The sequence below is a fragment of the Lithobates pipiens genome, unplaced genomic scaffold (assembly GCF_037356315.1).
Source record: "Lithobates pipiens isolate NorthernLeopardFrog02 unplaced genomic scaffold, aLitPip1_a1.2 Scaffold_8, whole genome shotgun sequence".
Taxonomy (NCBI): Eukaryota; Metazoa; Chordata; class Amphibia; order Anura; family Ranidae; genus Lithobates; species Lithobates pipiens.
The window spans coordinates 657,127,524-657,143,141 of record NW_027507903.1 but is presented as its reverse complement, the minus strand read 5'-3'; the positions used below and the strand labels follow the sequence as shown (position 1 = coordinate 657,143,141).

The 15,618-nt window shown below is 45.7% G+C and overlaps 1 protein-coding gene across 1 annotated transcript in view; it reads right to left on the bottom strand.

Annotated features, from left to right (window-relative positions):
• Positions 1-1,942: 1,942 nt before the first annotated feature.
• LOC143961746 (fibroblast growth factor 11-like) overlaps positions 1,943-15,618 on the bottom strand; it is a 61,941-nt gene continuing 48,265 nt past the window's right edge. The window contains exons 3-5 of the mRNA XM_077471086.1: positions 13,052-13,155; positions 7,851-8,049; positions 1,943-4,118 (exon numbers count right to left, since the gene is read on the bottom strand). Coding sequence (XP_077327212.1) covers positions 4,018-4,118; positions 7,851-8,049; positions 13,052-13,155 — 404 coding nt within the window. The 3' untranslated portion in view covers positions 1,943-4,017. The remainder of the gene's footprint in view (positions 4,119-7,850; positions 8,050-13,051; positions 13,156-15,618) is intronic.

Genomic DNA, 15,618 nt, shown 5'->3' with positions numbered 1-15,618 from the left:
GACTTGCCAACGGACTAAGCTCTGTTGGCATTTCCGATGGAAAAATTTAGAACAGGGATCCTCAAACTACGGCCCTCCAGCTGTTGCGGAACTACGCATCCCATGAGGCATTGTAAAACTCTGACATTCACAGATATGACCAGGCATGATGGGAATTGTAGTTTCTGAACAACTGGAGGGCCGTAGTTTGAAGAGCCACGATTTAGAACATGTTCTATCTCTAAGCCCTTGTACACACAGTCGGAGAATCCGTCGGAATGTGTCCTATCGGACCGTGTTGTCGGATAATCCGACTGTGTGTGGTATGCATCGGACTGTTTCCGTCGGAATATCCGTCGGACCAAATTTTCAAACTTGCTGGAAATATCTTCCAACAAACTGGTCCGATAGGACATACTCCGATCATGTGTAGAGAATTTTGATCGGACAAAGTGCCACGCATGCTCAGATCAAATTCCTACATCAAAGCTATTGGCTACTAGCCTGAACGTAGTCCCATCGTAACGAAATTACGTCATCACGTTCTGAAAGATCTGATTTTTCGACAACTTTGTCCGTCCGTGTGTATACAACAGTTTTGGACAAGATCCGACGGACAAAATCTGACGGATTTGGTTGTCGGAATCTCCGACCGTGTGTACAAGGGCTAAGTCTGTTGGAAATGCCGGCAGAAAAAGTCATACACACGGATGGAATGTCCGATGAAAAGCTCCCATCTGACTTTTTCTGCTGGAAAGAGTACCTTCAGCGGTGCTTTTGTTCATTTTCTTATGGCACTTTTTTTAACCCATTTTTTCTGGATCAAACACTAATGGGAGCCAAAGAGGATCTTTTAGAAATCAAATACTAACTATCCTATGTAGAGGATGTTTTTTTTTTTTTTGCTCCTTCTATTTTGAGGGTTTTATTTGTGCAAGGACAGTAGTACATACAAGGACAACATCTGTTCTTGTCCAGACTTGTGGACGCCCAACCATTATACCTGTTTTAGCTTGATGGACATCCCATTCCAAAACAAAATGATGGACTACAGATGTATCCAGTGAAAGGTGCCGATAATACTATGCCATACAAAGATGTTTTAGCCCTTGTACACACGGTCGGACATTCTGACAACTAAGTCCGTTGGATTTTGTCCGACGGATTTTGTCCGAAACTGTTGCATACACAGGGTCGGACAAAGTTGTCGGAAAATCCGATTGTACATAACGTGATGGCGTTATTTCATTACGACGGGACTACGTTCAGGCTAGTAGCCAATAGCTTTGGTCTAGGAATTTGATCTGAGCATGCGTGGCACTTTGTTCGTCGGAGTAGGCTACACATGATCGGAGTATGTCCGATCGGAGCATTTTGTCGGAAAATTTTACGGACAAGTTGAAAAACTTGGTCCGTCGGATACTCAGACGGAAATAGTCCGATGGAGACCACACACAGTCGGATTATCCGACTAAACGGTCCGATAGGACTCATTCCGCCGGAATCTCCGACCATGTGTACAAGGGCTTAGACAACTGCGCTCTTCCAACCTTGTGGTAACAGTTTGGTGAAGACCCTTTTGTGCTCCACCATGACTGGGCCCCTGTGTACAAGGCCAGCTCCATAAATATATGGTGTGACCAGATTGGTGTGGAGGAACTCGAGTGTCCTTCACAGAACCCTGACCTCAACCCTACTCAACACTTTCATAATGAATAGGAACGCTGACGGTGAGCTGGGTCTTTTCACCCAATATCACCCAGTACCTGATCTCACAAATGTTATTTTGGCTGGAATTACACAAATCCCACAGGCACACTCCAAAATGTTGTGGGAAGCTAACCCATAAGAGTGGAGCCACCTCCATAAAGATATAGAGTCTGACCAGGTTTATGTGGAAGAACTCGAGTGTCCTGCACAGAGCTCTGACTTCAACCCTACAGTAAATAACACTGACACAAGATTAATAAAATTGGCAGATTAATTTGCATTTATTAAACTGGATGCACGGTGATATACAGAATATATTATATATGTTCTCATTCATAGGATAACATAGCAGATATACACATAGACCTACACAGCAGATTCGTATACAAGCCGCTCAGCCCCGGTATATGCGGAGGAGATGCAGATATACATTATAGCCGACAAATGGCGAATGCAGCAAGACAGAGTTTGAGGCTTCCTGAGATGCAGAGTTCTCCAGTCCGTGAGGCATGACGTGTCAGCTCTGTGTACCAGTCTGGGAGGTATGAAGTGTCAGCTCTGTCTACCAGTCTGGGAGATATGAAGTGTCAGCTCTGTGTACCAGTCTGGGAGGTATGAAGTGTCAGCTCTGTGTACCAGTCTGGAGATTTGAAGTGTCAGCTCTGTGTACCAGTCTGGACGGTATGAAGTGTCAGCTCTGTGTGCCAGCCTGGGAGGTATGAAGTGTCAGCTCTGTGCACCAGTCTGGGAGGTATGAATTGTCAGCTCTGTGTACCAGTCTGGGAGGTATGAAGTGTCAACTCTGTGTACCAACATGGAGATGTGAAGTGTCAGCTCTGTGTACCAGTCTGGGAGGTATGAAGTGTCTACTCTGTGTACTAGTCTGGAGGGTATGAAGTGTCAGCTCTGTGCACCAGTCTGGGAGGTATGAAGTGTCTACTCTGTGTACTAGTCTGGAGGGTATGAAGTGTCAGCTCTGTGTACCAGTCTGGGAGGTATGAAGTGTCAGCTCTGTGTACCAGTCTGGAGATTTGAAGTGTCAGCTCTGTGTACCAGTCTGGGAGGTATGAAGTGTCAGCTCTGTGTACCAGTCTGGGAGGTATGAAGTGTCTACTCTGTGTACTAGTCTGGAGGGTATGAAGTGTCAGCTCTGTGCACCAGTCTGGGAGGTATGAAGTGTCAGCTCTGTGTACCAGTCTGGGAGGTATGAAGTGTCAGCTCTGTGTACCAGTCTGGGAGGTATGAAGTGTCAGCTCTGTGTACCAACATGGAGATATGATGTGTCAGCTCTGTGTACCAGTCTGGGAGATGTGAAGTGTCAGCTCTGTGTACCAGTCTGTAAGGTATGAAGTGTCAGCTCTGTGTACCAGTCTGGGAGATGTGAAGTGTCAGCTTTGTGTACCAGTCTGGAAGGTATGAAGTGTCAGCTCTGTGTACCAGTCTGGAGGGTATGAAGTGTCAGCTCTGTGTACCAGTCTGGAGGAATGAAGTGTCAGCTTGTGTACCAGTCTGGGAGGTATGAAATGTCAGCTCTGTGTACCAGCCTGGAGGAATGAAGTGTCAGTTCTGTGTACCAGCCTGGAGGAATGAAGTGTCAGCTCTGTGTACCAGCCTGGGATGTATGAAGTGTCAGCTCTGTGTACCAGCCTGGAGGAATGAAGTGTCAACTCTATGTACCAGTCTGGGAGATGTGAAGTGTCAGCTCTGTGTACCAGTCTGGGAGATGTGAAGTGTCAGCTCTGTGTACCAGTCTGGGAGATGTGAAGTGTCAGCTCTGTGTACCAGTCTGGGAGATGTGAAGTGTCAGCTCTGTGTACCAGTCTGGGAGATGTGAAGTGTCAGCTCTATTTACCAGCCTGGAGGGTATGAAATCCCAGCTCTGTGTACCAGTCTGGAGGGTATGAAGTGTCAGCTCTGTGTACCAGTCTGGGATATGTGAAGTGTCAGCTCTGTGTACCAGCCTGGGAAATATGAGGTATTAGCTCTGTGTACCAGCCCAGTAGGTATGGGATGTAAGCCCTTATACCAACCCAGGAGATATGAAGTGTGAGCTCTGTGTACTAGCCTAGGTGGTATGAAGTGTCAGCTTTGTGTATCAGCCTGGAAGGAATAAAGTGTCAGCTCTTTGTACCGGTCCGGGAGGTATTAGGATATTATTGCAGTTGAAGATGCAGCATGTTTCCCCTTCCTGATATTAAAGTTTGTTTTGTATAAATTCCCATAGTTATATTATAGAGATAAATGAGCCCCTCCCCCATCCCCACCCCATATTTATATTGCTGTTAGTCCCGGAATATTCCTGTCCGGCTCTGTCCGGTTCCTTGTCCTTCATCGCGCACCCCGGACCCGCGTGCTGGGCTTCGCGCTCAGACGTCTCTTTGGCGACATTGTGATGACATCATGAAGAGATGGCTCTTTATAGAGAGCGACTGAAAGGCGAGGAGATCGGAGAGAGAATCCGAAAGAGGAAAGGAGAAGAGGAGGAAGGGAAAGAAGAGGAAAGGAGAGAAGGGGAAGGGAAAGAAGGGGAAAGGAGAGAAGGGGAAGGGAAAGAAGGGGAAGGGGAGAAGGGGAAGGGAAAGAAGGGGAAGGGAAAGAAGGGGAAAGGAGAGAAGGGCAAGGAAAAAAAGGGGAAGGAGAGAAGGGTTAGGCAAAGAAGGGAAAGGAGAGAAGGGGAAGGGAAAGAAGGAGAAGGGGAAGGGAAAGAAGGGGAAGGAAAAGAAGGGGAGGGAGAAGTGGAGGAAGGGAAACAAGAGGAAAGGGAAGAAGGGGAAGGGAAGAAGGGGAAGGTAAAGAAGGGGAAGGGACAAGAGTAGGAGGGAATGATGGGGAAGGAAAATAAAGGGAAGGAAAAGAAGGGGAAGAAAAAGAAGGGGAAGGAAAGAAGGGAAGGGAACAAAGGGAAAAGGCAAAGAAGGGGAAGGGAAAGAGGAGAAAGGGAAAGAAGGAGATGGGAAAGAAAAGAAAGGGAAATAAGGGGAAAAGGACAGAAGTGGAAGAGAAAGAAGGGGAAAGGGACAGAAGTGGAAGAGAAAGAAGGGGAAGGGAAAGAAAGGGAAGGGAAAGAAGGGGAAGGGAAAGAAGGGGAAGGGAAAGAAGGGGAAAAATAGGAAGGGGAAGGGGAAAGAAGGGGAAGGGGAAAAAGAGGAAGAGAAAAAAGAGGAAGGGGAAGTAGAAGAAGGGAAAGAAAGGAGACAGAAAAGAAAGATAGGAAAATGGAAAGAAAAAGAAAGGAGGGAAAGGAAAAAGGGAAGGGGAGAAAGACAAAGGGAATAGAAAGGAAGGAACAAGAAGGGAGGAAAGGAAAAGAAGGTAAAGAAAGGAAAAAGAGGGTAGGGGAAGGAAGTGAAATGGCAGGAAGGAAAGGATACAAATTGAAATAAGGAAAAGTAGTAATATAATCAGAGAGAGGTAGAAACAGAAGGTGATGACATAAAGAGAAAAGAAAGAGAAGGTAAGGAATATAAAGAGCCAAATAAAAATAAGAGAAGATTAAAAGAATATAATAAGGAGGGAAGCAAGGAAGGGAAGGAAAACAAGATAAAAGTAATTATAGAGAATGTAAGTCAGGGAAGATAGGAATAAGAAGCAAGGGAAGAGGAGAAATATAAAAGAGAAGGGAAGTAAGGAATGAAGAGAAAACATAGGGGAAGTAAGTGAAGGAGAGGGATATATAGAAAAAGTAAGGGAAGGAAAATAAAGAGAAAGTGAGGAAAGGGAAGGGAAGGGAAGAATATAATAGAAAGGAAGTAAAATTAAGGAATAAAAATTGAAGGGGAATAAGGGAAGTGGAGGAATATAAAGATCCATAGGATAAAAGTAAAATAATAGAAGGTTAAGAATACAATAAGAAGGGAAGCAAGGAAGGGAAGGAAAATAAAAAAGAAATTAAATAAATAGAAAGTAAGGGAAGAAGAGAATAGAAAGATAAAGGGTTTAAAAGAAAGGGAAGTAAGTAAGGGAAGGGAAGATTATAAAGAGAGAGTAAGTAAGGGAAGTTGAATAATATAAATTGAAAAGGAATAAGGGAAGGGGAGTAATATAAACATAAAGGAAAAAAACGGAAGGGGAGAAATAAAAAAAGGATAGTAAGAGAAGGAGAGAATATAAAGAAAAAGAAAGTTAAGCGAAGGGAAGGAATGTGAAAAAAAAGGACACGAGGGAAGAGGAAAATTTAAGAAAAAAGGAAATAAGGGAAGGGAGGGGAGAGAAGTACCATAAAGACAAAACAAGGGAAGGGAATAAAGAGAAAGTAAGTAAAGAAAGGAAAATGAAACAAGGGTAAGGGAAGGAAGTGAAATGGCAGGAAGGAAAGGATACAAATTAAATAAGGAAAAGAAGGAATATAAAGAGAGAGGAATGAACAGAAGGTGATAAAATAAAGAGAAAAGAAAGAACGAAAGAGCCCCGGAAAAAAATAAGGGAAGGTTAAAAATGTAATAAGAAGGGAAGTTAGGAAGGGAAGGAAAACAAAAAGTAAATAAAGAGAAAGTAAGTAAGGGAAGAGGGGAATAGACAGAAAAAGGAAGCAATGAAGAGAATGAAAACAGAGGAAATAAGTAAGAGAGGGGGGCGAATATAAAAGAATAGTAAGGGAAGGAAAATAAAAAGAGAAAGTAAGGGAAGGGAAGAATATGAATAAATAAAAAATAAAGGGAAGGGGTAACATTGAAAAGGGAAGTAAGGGAAGGAGAGTCATTTAAAGAAAAGGGAAGTTAAAAGAAAGGGGATGAATATGAAAAGAAAGGACGCAAGGGAAGGAGAAAAATTAAAGAATAAGAAAAATAAGGGAAGGGGAAGAGGAACATAAAGACAAAATAAGGGAAGGAAATAAAAGGAAAGTAAGTAAAGGGGGGGGGGGGGGGGGGGCGGGGAGTAAAAAGAGAAGAGGTGGAAGGGAAGGGAAACAAAGAGGTAGAAAGTAAGAAGGAGAGATGATTATATAGGAAAAGGTAGGGGAAGGAAACCAAAGAGAGGTAAAAGGAAGTAAGTAAGGGAAGAATATATAGAGAAAGGAAGTAAGGGGAGTGGAGGAATACAAATTGAAGGTGAATAAGGGAAGGGGGGGGGGGGTAAAAAGAGAAGGAGAATAAGGGAAGGGGAGGAATATAAAAGAAGGGAAGTAAGGAAGGAAATGAAAACAAAGAGGAAGAAATAAGGGAAGGGCAGGTAAAAAAAAATAAAAAAAAATAAAGGAAGGTTGGGAATATTATGGTAAAGGAAGGGGAAGAAAACAAAAAGAAAGAAAGTAAGGGAAGAGAAGGAATACAAAAGGAAAAGTAAGGTGAGAGAAATGCAAATAAAGTAAGTGAGGGAAGGTAGAAAAATATAAAGATAAAGAAAATAAGGGAAGGTGAAATATAAAGAAAAAATATTTAAGGAAGGGAAGGAAAACAAATAGAAATAAAGTAAGAGAAGGGGGAAGAATATGAAGATAAAGGAAATAAGGGAAGAGGAGAAATAAAAAAAAAAGGGAGATAAGGGAAGAGGAGAAATAAAAAAAAGGAAGATAAGGGAAGAGGAGAAATAAAATGAGAAAGTAATGGGAGGAGGATAAAGATAATGAAAATAAAGAGAAAGGAAGTAAGGGAAGTTGAGGGATACAAAGAGAAAAAAAAATAAGGGAAGGAAGGGAATATTATGAGAAAGGAAGTAAGGAAGGAAAAGAAAACAAAAAAGAAAGAAAGCAAAGGAAGGGAAGGAATACAAAGTAAAAGTAAGGGAAGGGAAATAAAAATAAAGCACTTAAGGGAAAGGGAGAAATATAAAGATAAAGGAAGGGGAAATATTAAGAGTAAGGAAATAAGGAAGGGAAGGAAAACAAAGAGAAAGAAAGTAAGGGAAGGAGAATAGGAAGATGAAGAGAATAAGGGAAGGGGAGTAATAAAATCGAAAAGTAAGGGAAGGAAAATAAAGAGAAAGTAAGACAAAAGAAGGGATATAAAGATAAAGGAAGTAAGGGAAGGGGAGAATTATAAAGAGAAAGTAAAAAAAAATGGAAAGGGTATTGAAGAAAGATAAGTGGAGGAGAAAGAGCAGAACCATATAAACAGAGATAGAAGGGAAGAGAAAAGGTTACAAGAAAAAAACTTTGAGCAGAAGTTCCATCTTAACCATTTCTCCACCCCCCCCCCCCCCCCCGTATAGCATCCATTTCTTACCCTCACTGAGTTTGGGCAGGAAGTGGGCAGCTGGTCTGTGCCGCTTCACCCGGTTGCCCTCCATGGCTCGTCCATCTTTCCTCAGGCCCAAGTACCATCCGCGACCAGAGCTGCGCTGGCGGTAAAGCGTGGACGAGTAGGTGACAAAGTAATTGTCGAAGACACTCTCTTTGAAGCGACACTCGGCTGTAAAATGAAGCTGCAGGAAAGAATGGGGGAGGAAGAAAGATCATTTGTGGTCAGATGTTAGGAGATAGTTTGTGTATTTCCAGAGAGTAAGCATTCTACGTCAGTATTATATGTTTTACATTAAAGCTAAACTTCAAGTTAGTAAAAAAAATTGTTAGGTTTAGGTTATGTTATTTTTAATTTGTGTCTCTGCCCCGCCCACAATGGTGATATTTCCTGCAGTAGTCTGTGCCTCTGCCCCTCCCACAATGGGGAGATTTCCCTCCAGTAGTTTTTTATGTCTCTGCCACTCCCACAATGGGGAGATTTCCCTCTGGTAGCTTGTGTCTTTGCCCCTCCCACAATGGTGAGATTTCCCTCCAGTAGTTTGGGCCTCTGCCCCTCCCACAATGGTGAGATTTCCCTCCAGTAGTTTGGGCCTCTGCCCCTCCCACAGGTGGGAGATTTCCCTCCAGTAGTTTGTGTCTCTGCCCCTCCCACAATGGTGAGATTTCCCTCCAGTAGTTTGTGTCTCTGCTCCTCCCACAATGGTGAGATTTCCTTCCAGTATTTTTTTATGTCTCTGCCACTCCCACAATGGTGAGATTTCCCTCCAGTAGTTTGTGTCTCTGCCACTCCCACAATGGTGAGATTTCCCTCCAGTAGTTTGTGTCTCTGCCACTCCCACAATGGTGAGATTTCCCTCCAGTAGTTTGTGTCTCTGCCCCTCCCACAGTGGGGAAATTTCCCTCCAGTAGTTTGTGTCTCTGCTCCTCTCACAATGGGGAGATTTCCCTCCAGTAGTTTTTTATGTCTCTGCCACTCCCACAATGGTGAGATTTCCCTCCAGTAGTTTTTTATGTCTCTGCCACTCCCACAATGGTGAGATTTCCCTCCAGTAGTTTTTTATGTCTCTGCCACTCCCACAATGGTGAGATTTCCCTCCAGTAGTTTTTTATGTCTCTGCCACTCCCACAATGGGGAGATTTCCCTCCGGTAGTTTGTGTCTTTGCCCCTCCCACAATGGGGATATCTCCACACATTAGTTTGTGTCTCTGCCCCTCCCACAATGGGGAGGTTTCCCTGCAGTAGTGTGTGTCTCTGCCACTCCCACAATGGTGATATCTCCACACAGTAGTGTGTGTCTGCCACTCCCACAATGGGGAGATTTCCCTGCAGTAGTTTGTGTCTCTGCCCCTCCCACAATGGGGAAATTTCCCTGCAGTAGTTTGTGTCTCTGCCCCTCCCACAATGGTGAGATTTCCCTCCAGTAGTTTGGGCCTCTGCCCCTCCCACAGGTGGGAGATTTCCCTCCAGTAGTTTGTGTCTCTGCCCTTCCCACAATGGTGAGATTTCCCTCCAGTAGTTTGTGTCTCTGCTCCTCCCACAATGGTGAGATTTCCCTCCAGTATTTTTTTATGTCTCTGCCACTCCCACAATGGTGAGATTTCCCTCCAGTAGTTTGTGTCTCTGCCACTCCCACAATGGTGAGATTTCCCTCCAGTAGTTTGTGTCTCTGCCACTCCCACAATGGTGAGATTTCCCTCCAGTAGTTTGTGTCTTTGCCACTCCCACAATGGTGAGATTTCCCTCCAGTAGTTTGTGTCTCTGCTCCTCCCACAATGGTGAGATTTCCCTCCAGTATTTTTTTATGTCTCTGCCACTCCCACAATGGTGAGATTTCCCTCCAGTAGTTTGTGTCTCTGCCACTCCCACAATGGTGAGATTTCCCTCCAGTAGTTTGTGTCTCTGCCACTCCCACAATGGTGAGATTTCCCTCCAGTAGTTTGTGTCTTTGCCACTCCCACAATGGTGAGATTTCCCTCCAGTAGTTTGTGTCTCTGCCCCTCCCACAGTGGGGAAATTTCCCTGCAGTAGTTTGTGTCTCTGCTCCTCTCACAATGGGGAGATTTCCCTCCAGTAGTTTTTTATGTCTCTGCCACTCCCACAATGGTGAGATTTCCCTCCAGTAGTTTTTTATGTCTCTGCCACTCCCACAATGGGGAGATTTCCCTCCGGTAGTTTGTGTCTTTGCCCCTCCCACAATGGGGATATCTCCACACATTAGTTTGTGTCTCTGCCCCTCCCACAATGGGGAGGTTTCCCTGCAGTAGTGTGTGTCTCTGCCACTCCCACAATGGTGATATCTCCACACAGTAGTGTGTGTCTGCCACTCCCACAATGGGGAGATTTCCCTGCAGTAGTTTGTGTCTCTGCCCCTCCCACAATGGGGAAATTTCCCTGCAGTAGTTTGTGTCTCTGCCCCTCCCACAATGGTGAGATTTCCCTCCAGTAGTTTGGGCCTCTGCCCCTCCCACAGGTGGGAGATTTCCCTCCAGTAGTTTGTGTCTCTGCCCTTCCCACAATGGTGAGATTTCCCTCCAGTAGTTTGTGTCTCTGCTCCTCCCACAATGGTGAGATTTCCCTCCAGTATTTTTTTATGTCTCTGCCACTCCCACAATGGTGAGATTTCCCTCCAGTAGTTTGTGTCTCTGCCACTCCCACAATGGTGAGATTTCCCTCCAGTAGTTTGTGTCTCTGCCACTCCCACAATGGTGAGATTTCCCTCCAGTAGTTTGTGTCTTTGCCACTCCCACAATGGTGAGATTTCCCTCCAGTAGTTTGTGTCTCTGCTCCTCCCACAATGGTGAGATTTCCCTCCAGTATTTTTTTATGTCTCTGCCACTCCCACAATGGTGAGATTTCCCTCCAGTAGTTTGTGTCTCTGCCACTCCCACAATGGTGAGATTTCCCTCCAGTAGTTTGTGTCTCTGCCACTCCCACAATGGTGAGATTTCCCTCCAGTAGTTTGTGTCTCTGCCACTCCCACAATGGTGAGATTTCCCTCCAGTAGTTTGTGTCTTTGCCACTCCCACAATGGTGAGATTTCCCTCCAGTAGTTTGTGTCTCTGCCCCTCCCACAGTGGGGAAATTTCCCTGCAGTAGTTTGTGTCTCTGCTCCTCTCACAATGGGGAGATTTCCCTCCAGTAGTTTTTTATGTCTCTGCCACTCCCACAATGGTGAGATTTCCCTCCAGTAGTTTTTTATGTCTCTGCCACTCCCACAATGGGGAGATTTCCCTCCGGTAGTTTGTGTCTTTGCCCCTCCCACAATGGGGATATCTCCACACATTAGTTTGTGTCTCTGCCCCTCCCACAATGGGGAGGTTTCCCTGCAGTAGTGTGTGTCTCTGCCACTCCCACAATGGTGATATCTCCACACAGTAGTGTGTGTCTGCCCCTCCCACAATGGGGAGATTTCCCTGCAGTAGTTTGTGTCTCTGCCACTCCCACAATGGGGAAATTTCCCTGCAGTAGTTTGTGTCTCTGCCCCTCCCACAATGGGGAGATTTCCCTGCAGTAGTTTGTGTCTCTGCCCCTTCCACAATGGGGAAATTTCCCTGCAGTAGTTTGTGTCTCTGCCCCTCCCACAATGGGGAGATTTCCCTGCAGTAGTTTGTGTCTCTGCCCCTTCCACAATGGGGAAATTTCCCTGCAGTAGTTTGTGTCTCTGCCCCTCCCACAATGGGGAGATTTCCCTGCAGTAGTTTGTGTCTCTGCCCCTCCCACAATGGGGAAATTTCCCTGCAGTAGTTTATGTCTCTGCCCCTCCCACAATGGTGATATCTCCACACAGTAGTTTGTGTCTTTGCCTCTTCTAGAAGGCCATCCTATGGGACTGGACTGGGGAAGGGTGAAACTATTATTATTAAGCACGCAATGGCCAAAGAAGTTGGGAAGAACTGAATATTCTGATTGGGAGCGCTCGCTACTGGAGTCTCCACTATATAAATCTGAGATATCAATGCCATGTAGAACAGTAGGAAATGAGGCAGGCTCTCTGGTGACTCATAGCATTCATTATGGGAAAATAGAATGGTTTAAGAAAATTGTAGGATACGTGTTTGATGGGTCCTACTGAAGAAGTTCTGTCTTTCTTTGCAGTACCCAATAAGTGTTTAGCGTATGTGTTCCAACCTGCGCTAAGCACAAAAAGAAAGTAGCTGCTTGAATCAGACCCTTTGTACCCCAGACCCATGGTGCCTGCTTCCTTTTCTGTCCATGAGATGGATTGACTCTGGCTTCCTGGAGCTTCCGAGTCTACTCTTTAGTACAGGAGTCTCAAACTTGCGGCCCTCCAGCTGTTGCAAAACTACAAGTCGCATGAGGCATTGCAAGGCTGACAGTTACAAGCATTACTCCAACAGGCAGAGGCATGATGGGACTTGTAGTTTCACAACAGCTGGAGGGCCACCAGTTTGAGACCCCTGCTTTAGGGTGTTGCTGTTAGATTGCAGAAGACAATTTTAAGGCATTGCTCATTAATAACAGCCTGTAGGCAGGTGCAGTTTGGACTCCCCTCTGTAGGTGATGCTAGGTTTGACCGAAAATACAGAAGGGGAAGAAAGTTGCGAGGAACGTAGTTCCTCTATGACTTCCTGCAGTCATCAGGAAAGCAGCCGTCCCATTGGATGCTGATGCCCTGCGTGACCTCTGTGGCCCTCTTGGGTGGGGACAGTGGCTTATTTAAGACGCTGGCTCCCTGATTTATCATGAATTCTGTGAGTGGTTAGTGTAGGGTTCCCCGTCAGTTAGGGGCAGCATGTAGCATTGGGGAGTGGTTCCGGAGGAGTAGGGACAGTGCAAGGACCACGTTATTCTCCACTGTAGGAAGCCTCTTAATTGGGTTAGATCTGGCCAGGCCGCATTCCTGGTCCTCATTGCCGAAGCCATCAGCATAATTTCAAGCCAAAGTACCGCTGCTATATGTTCTGTAAGTGGCTCTGGACGGCTGTGTTCTAACGCCCGTCCTAGTTGTACCTGGTGGGAACTTTCTGCAATATACAGTTCATGTAACTCAGCCTCTGTGTGATTTCTGCTGCCGTCACACCACGATTCACTCTACTCACAAGCATCTTGGGAATCCCTAAGCAGTATCTCAAGAAAGCTTGAAGGCCCTGAGATCTTGGTTCCCATGAGAATATGAAGGGCGTGGAAATTCATCACGGGCTTCACACTCAGAAGATGCTCACCGATCCATAGAGGCAACCCTCAGAGTTCATGGCGATGTACTGGCCACAGGCCGAGCTCTGGATGGCCACCACCCGAAGACCCACAGGGATAACGTTGAAGAGAGCTAAGAAAACAGAAGAAAAGGAAGGTCATGGAAAAAGTAGTAGACACATGAAACAAACATATTGAAAATTAACACAAAATTACAAATTCAGCATTTTTACAGTGCTCCTGGTCACCTTCTTCCCTTAAAACTGCCACCTTATTAAAAATAATTTGGTGTCCAGTGGCAGGGTATTCCCAGTCCTGCCCATAACAGGGTCTATTCTCCATTGAGGGCCCAAGATACACCTTTACAAGGATAATCTGATCACTGGCATCCATGGGCGTCCGCAGAACTTTTTTCAGGGAGGGGCATCATTTTAAAGCGGTTTGGTACCTAAAAATTAAACTTCATATTATTAAAATCACAAGATAGAATACTTACCTAAATGAACCCTGAAAAAAAAAAATATTCTTTACTTACCTTTTATTTCAGATGTTTCTGCTGACTTCCTGGTTGTCCTCCCGTGGGAGTAGGCGTGGTTATCGTCCTCGCAATGGTCCCTGGGAAATTTCCCAGGAATCCATGGGGGGACAATGAAATTGCGAAATCTCGTGAGATTTCGTTAGGATGCCGGTCACGTGACGAGGGTGTGTCCGAATTTGCCATTTTTAAAGTGGGCAGGCAGCTGTATCTGCCATTACCACCATTGCACACTGAGCATGTGCGAGATGGAGCGGAGCATGCTGGGAGCCGAGCGTCATCGATATACAGGAAGTAAATGCCTGTGGGCTTCAGACGCCCACACTTAAAATGGAAAATGCCAGAGCACTTTTTTAAAAGTCATCCCGAGGAAAAGAATCGTCGCGCCGGGGGTCAAAAAAACGCCGGACGTGGATGCTAAGCGAAGGTAGCAGTTGCCCACCTGTAACACAGGTAAGAAAAAAAAAAAAAAAGAGCGGAATCCCGCTTTAAGGTCACCCATGCTCTGACCCTTTTCGGCAATGTCATTATCACATTATCACCGTCATAGACTGCAGACGTGGTACAGGTGATGGTCAGAGACTGCAGACATGGCCCAAGAGAATGTCAGAGACTGCGGACATGGCCCAAGAGAATGTCAGAGACTGCGGACATGGCCCAAGAGACTGTCAGAGACTGCGGACATGGCCCAAGAGACTGTCAGACTGCGAACATGGCCCAAGAGACTGTCAGAGTTGGCATACATGGCCCAAGAGACTGTCAGTGACTGCATACATGGCTCAAGAGACTGTAACAGACTGCGGACATGGCACAAGAGATGACCAGAGACTGCATGCATAGCCCAAGAGACTGACAGAAACTGCATACATGGCTCAAGAGACTGCAGACATGGCACAAGAGACTGTCAGAAACTGCATACATGTGGGGGGTGACAGAGAGAGAGAGAGGGGGGTGACAGAAAGAGACAGAGGGGGTGAAAAAGACAGAGGGGTGAGAGAGAGAGAGGTGATGGAGTAATCACTCCTGATCCAATCACTGATTCCAGGGGGGGGGGGGGGCACTTGCCCCCCCTTGCCCCTACCTGCAGACACCCATGCTGGCATCCTCTGCTATTCTCCACTAGACTCACATTCTAATCTTGGCTTCCCTGCTTTCCTTCATAATGTCATGTATTATTATTATACAGGGTTTATATAGCACCGACAGTTTACGCAGCTCTTTACAACTTGTGCTGATGGAGAAAATAAATGTACAGTTGTTAGGTGGGGGCCGGATAGGCTTCTCTGAAAAGATGAGTTTTCAGGGATCGTCTGAAAGTGGACGAAGTAGGAGAAAGTCGGACAGATTGGGGTAGAGTATGCCATGGGATGGGAGAGGCTATGGAGAAGTCCTGGAGTTGAGCATGGTATGAGGTGACAAGGGAGATAGAGATCAGGAGGTCTTGTGAGGAGTGAAGAGAACAATTTGGTTGGTGTTTTGAGACCAGGTTAGTGATGTAGCTGGGGGCCAGGTTGTGGGTGGCCTTGTAAGTCATTGTTAGTATCTTGAATTGAATTTGTTGGTTGAGTGGCAGCCAGTGGAGGGGATTGGCAGAGAGGGGTAGCAGACACTGTGCGGTTTGTAAGGTGGATGAGTCTGGCAGCAGCATTCATGATAGACTGAGTGGTAAGCCAATGAGGAGGGAGTTGCAGTCTTCGAGGCGAGAGATGACCGGGGAGCGGATTAAAAGCTTTGTGGTGACATTGGTTAGGAAGGGGCGTGTCTTAGAGATGTTGCGGTGGTTTAGGTGGTAAGCTTTGGATAGCAATTGGATGTGGGGCCAAAAGGATAGTTCAGAGTCCAGGATTACACCCTAGGGCAGTGATGGGGAACCTTGGCACCCCAGATGTTTTGGAACTACATTTCCCATGATGCTCAACTACACTGCAGAGTACATGAGCATCATGGGAAATGTAGTTCCAAAACATCTGGGGTGCCAAGTTTCGCCATCACTGCCCTAGGGCCTTGGCGTGGGGGGGGGGGGGGGGGGTTGATAGTTGAGCCGTTGATTTTGACAGAGAA